Source organism: Microtus ochrogaster, linkage group LG4 (genome assembly GCF_000317375.1).
Source record: "Microtus ochrogaster isolate Prairie Vole_2 linkage group LG4, MicOch1.0, whole genome shotgun sequence".
Lineage (NCBI taxonomy): Eukaryota > Metazoa > Chordata > Mammalia > Rodentia > Cricetidae > Microtus > Microtus ochrogaster.
Window position 1 is genome coordinate 1226899 of NC_022030.1, and position 4870 is coordinate 1231768.

Below are 4870 nucleotides of genomic sequence, written 5' to 3' on the forward strand. Positions count from 1 at the left end.
GGGTAAGGAAAACGTATCAGACCAGGCAGGCCATCTGGGGTAAGGAAAACGTATCAGACCAGGCAGGCCATCTGGGGTAAGGAAACTGAGGATTATGTATTCCTTTTTTAAATATTAAAGTTCAAGATATTTCCAATCAGTGTTCTAACCAAAAAGACTTAGGTTGTTGTCCAATTCCTGGACTTTCAAGTTATCACACTGAGTTACATTCAGGGTCAGACCCTAACTGGGAGGATGATACACTTCATAACGTCTTAAAAACTGACACTTCTGAACATGTAATCTTGGCCATATTCCTATGAACTCAGATCAAATGCAGAACTTTTAAGTAGTATTTTATTACCAAACTTAACAGAGAGATTAAGTATCTAAGTTAAGGACAGACGCATCAGAAATTCATTGACACAAAAAACAACGTGGTTTTTTCAATCCCTACCTCTGAGGCAACCCTAAATGATTCTGCAATTGTTTATGAAGCTTCGGTTGCCCCGGAGGCTAATTCGGATACTCTTAAGTGATGGGAAGCTGAGATCTGATTTCCTTTTCTTTCAAAGATGGAATACAGGGACTCTGTGCATCAAAGATCAAGGTCTCCAGGAAGTTAAAGGTTTGGGACAGTCTTCTTGGACACTCAATCCCAAACACACGAAAAGCGGCCACCAAAGCAGCCAGGGCTGTGACACAGTCGTCCACCTTGGCAAGCTTCTCTTTGTCCAGATACAGAGAGAACTCACAGCCATTGATGTGGAAAGGGTTTTTAACCTCCAGCACCGGAGTTGATGCATGCACCTAAGAAAGAGGAATGGCGTCACTACCCATTGATACATAAATCAGCAAAATGATAAAGCATGCCTGAAATTCACACAATATTACTATAAATGAGCTAGTTACTGTGTAGCCTAAATGTGAGTATGATAAAAACAACTTGATTAGATCACTGACCTTATAAGTTATGTGAAGGTATAAAATGAATGACCATTAACATACTGCATACCTTCTCATTCACAACAACAAAAAGGCTGGGATCATCCCCAAAAACGTCTGGGAGGAGTAGACATGTGGCCGTCATCTTCATATCTGTCAGAACAAGCATGTCCATGTAAAGAAAATGGGTTTTGAGAAATTGTAAGAAAACCTACCATGAAGATGGGTTTGCTTTTTAGTAAATTATCGTTACCTTCCAGTGTGAAGAGCAAATCTCAAGTATTTCACAACCACTTTGAGCATGTGTATGTGTGGTCTGTGTACATATGTGTATGCATCTTTACATATGGGTGGGTGTGCATGCAAGTGTGTGTATACCCAAAGTTGACACCCAGTGTCTCCCTCCATTTATTTATTGAAGAAGCATCTCCTGTTGAACATTCAGCTAGTCCAGCTAGACATCTTGCCTCAGAATCCTGTCTCTGCCTCCCAAGCGCTCGGATTGCAGATGGCCACACAGCTGCCCAGCTTTTCCATGGGTTCTGGGGTCTAGAACTTTTGTCCCAATGCTTGCACAACAAACACTGCTCTGATTGCTTCCTTCCACCCACCCCGCCCACAACCATTTTGAACAAAGATATTCTAATGAAAACTCCCAAACTTCAAGTTTCCCCTCTAGAGGCCAACGGTCTCTGCTGTGTCCATTGGCCATGATGATTTAATGTGTTTGGCCTTCTGGTGTGTCTTATAAAGTTAAAGGGTACTGGTGCCCATAATATAACTTTATAATGTTGAGTGTACTTTTTGAACCTAGGCTTTTTCTTTCTCTCTCATTTCAAAAATTCTTTCCTGTCTCCTTGAATTTCACTCATTGCAGCAAATCCCTTCTGTCTGTAGTTACAGACGTGGCTGAGAGCCTCCCCCTCCCCTGTGGTTATAGACATGGCTATGACCCTCCCCCATCCCTGTAGTTACAGACGTGACTGTGACCCTCCCCCACCCCTGTGGTTACAGACATGGCTGCAATCCTCTCCCACCCCTGTAGTTACAGACATAACTATGACCCTCCCCCATCCCTGTGGTTACAGACGTGGCTGCAACCCTCCCCCTCCCCTGTGGTTACAGACATGGCTATGACCCTCCCCCATCCCTGTATTTACAGACGTGGCTGAGAGCCTCCCCCACCCCTGGGCTTTACTGACACTTCAGCACTCCTTCATCTGTATACTGTTTCATCTTCTCTTGCAGTGCAGTGTTGATTGGATTGTCCACCACAGAAAATGCAGTCAGTATATTCTCTGAGTAGGATTCCAGAATATGCCTTGTTTTCTTATAGATATCTGTTCTTGTAAGAAGTTGGACTTCTCGGAACATCTGATTGAAGAAAGGAATATGTACGTCAAGCCACGTGTAAAGGTTATTAGCGTTCATAATATAAGGGAGTGGATAGCTCATTCCCATTGCATGAAGCTTTGGCAGATAACATAGACTATATACCTGAGTTCTTAATTTCTTAGTGTAGTGGCCATAGGACAAGCAGGAAAAGTGTGAAAGTCTGAAGTGAATAGCAAAACAAATAATGGATACAGAATCAAAACTTTGGAGCCTGGCGTGATAGCACACACCTTTAATCCCAGCGCTCAGGAGGCAAGGCAAGTAGATCTCTGAGTTGAAGGCCAGCCTTGTCCACAGAGCAACTTCCAAGACAGCAAGGGCCATATAGAGAAACCTGTCTTGAAAAACAAAACAACAAAACCTAAGGAAAACATTTGTTTTTATTTTATATTTGTTCTATTTTTAGGAATTGGATGTTTTACAATACTAGAATTGAGAATAAGGTCAATTACCAATTAAAACTTTAGATATAAATTCCACTAAATGAGGCTCACAAACAGTGTATACACACATATTCTGGCTGCCACATGGGTCACACAGGTAGAATTCTAGACATGTTTCTTTATATAAACCGCATTTTTGCCATTACAGTTCATTTTCTTAACTCAACATAAATCCAGACATAGCGGGGAAGAGAGACTCTCAATTGAGAAATGGCCTCTATTAGATTGGACAGTGAGGACATCTGTGAGCATCTTCTTAATTGCTAATTAATTTAGGAGGCCCATGTGGCACCTGCCTGGGCTCTGTAAAAATAAGGCAAACCAGGGGAGCAAGCTAGTAAGCACTGTTCCTCAAGGTTTCTGCCTCAGTTGCTGTCTCCAAGTCTCTGCCTTGGCTTTTCTTGACGATGGACTGTGTAACCTTCAAGCAAAATAAACGGAGTTGGTTTGGGTCTGCGTCTTCACAGCAACGGAAACCAAGCTAGGACCATCATGTTTCAGTAGCATCCAACAAGAGGCAAAACAGGAACCCTATTGGATTTTCAGACAGAACTCTTTAAAAAAAATACCCAATCGTAGGACCCTAAAGGAGTGTTTTAGAGACTGTAAGATGAGTTAAACAACATACGTGTAGAAGGGTTGACCTCTGAGCTAAAGCAAAAACCCATGGAAGCCCCTTGACTCCAAACTACTTTTCTCTACCTTTCCCAGGATTTTCTAAATTGGCTTCCCAGAGAATTCCACCCTTACTGCCCCTCCTCCTTTGTTGACAGAACAAAGCCCTCAGACCCCTAGTCATCTACACCAGTAGGAATTAATTTAGTCACCACGGTCCCGAAAATTGTGGCATTTAATGTTACCCATGGGGCTTCACGGTTCCTTAGATACTTTAGTAAATCATAAATGAACCAAGGATTAGGTCTGAAAGCTAAGTCAGCTAGAGGTCGAATCTGCCACTTGCCTGGGCTCAGGGCTTAGAGTTGTGGGGGTTTTGTTATTTGTTTGTCTGGTTTTGGCTTTTGTTTGTGTTTTTTCTTTATTTTGAGATAATTTCAAGTTGATATTAAAGTTTAAATAAGTAGTGCTTACAGAAAGCCCCTCATGAAGACAATAAATAGTAAGTAGACATGACGCCTCCTCTTCATTTTCCTATGTGCACTTCCTAAGTACAAAGACATTTAAAACTGGGGAATCTAATTTGCTGTCTCGTTCAGATTTGCCAGTAGTTTCAATCATATTGTTTATAGATTCAGGGTCACTTGTAAAATGTAAATACCATATCTCAAACCAAGTCTCTTGCCTGAAATAACCGCTAGATTTCTTGGGCATTTTTGAAAGATGGTCCGTCACTATGGATACCCTTTCTCCCTGTTTGTATAGTATTTCCCCAGGGCTCATGCATTGGAGATCATAAATGCTTGCATTTCTCACTGGATCGGGAGCACTAAATGGGAATTTGTCCCTATAGAGAAGAAACAAACTAACTTTTATATCAGCTAATTAAATTGGAATTTACCAGCTTTTCCCATCTCAGCATCTGAACTATGTTGAATTTTATGAGAAGACATATTGAGAACAATGATCTTTTATATGGATTTTTGACACAAGGTTTTGCTAGGGAGTCTATGGAGCCCAGAATGACTTGGAACTCACTAGGTAGCCCAACCTGCCTCCTGTCTCCCAAGTGCAGGAATTATAGACAAGCACCAGAACACCTGGCTAGCTCACGTAACTTGATCTACCAGATTTAATGTCCACTGTTGCAAATACCACTGTGTTCACTGCCAAATGGCATTTGTTTTATCTGTCTTCGCTAAATGTATTGGTTGGTGTTCTCCTTTCCATGGGGTAGAATTTTCTCTTTTTGTAAATTTATTTACTTATTTTATAACATAGCATACTAATAAATTCCTATTTCCCTAAAAGGATTACAAATATGATCCTCAAAATATTTATATAATTTTATTTATTTTCCAGATCTTTCCAGTAGAGGATAAGTCCTCTTGACATAGCCCAATAATTGGTGAACATTTCCTTAATTGTGGCATTTCACAATATTTCAGACTTATTATATATACTATGCATATATTTTTTTTTTGTTTTTTTTT

General features: G+C 40.7%; 1 protein-coding gene across 1 annotated transcript in view; it reads right to left on the minus strand.

The window, feature by feature from the left end:
* Window positions 1-395: 395 nt before the first annotated feature.
* The window catches only part of Samd3 (sterile alpha motif domain containing 3), a 48912-nt gene continuing 44437 nt past the window's right edge, over window positions 396-4870 (minus strand). Inside the window, exons 8-10 of the mRNA XM_005360901.2 lie at window positions 2127-2298; window positions 995-1077; window positions 396-789 (exon numbers count right to left, since the gene is read on the minus strand). Coding sequence (XP_005360958.1) covers window positions 511-789; window positions 995-1077; window positions 2127-2298 — 534 coding nt within the window. The 3' untranslated portion in view covers window positions 396-510. The remainder of the gene's footprint in view (window positions 790-994; window positions 1078-2126; window positions 2299-4870) is intronic.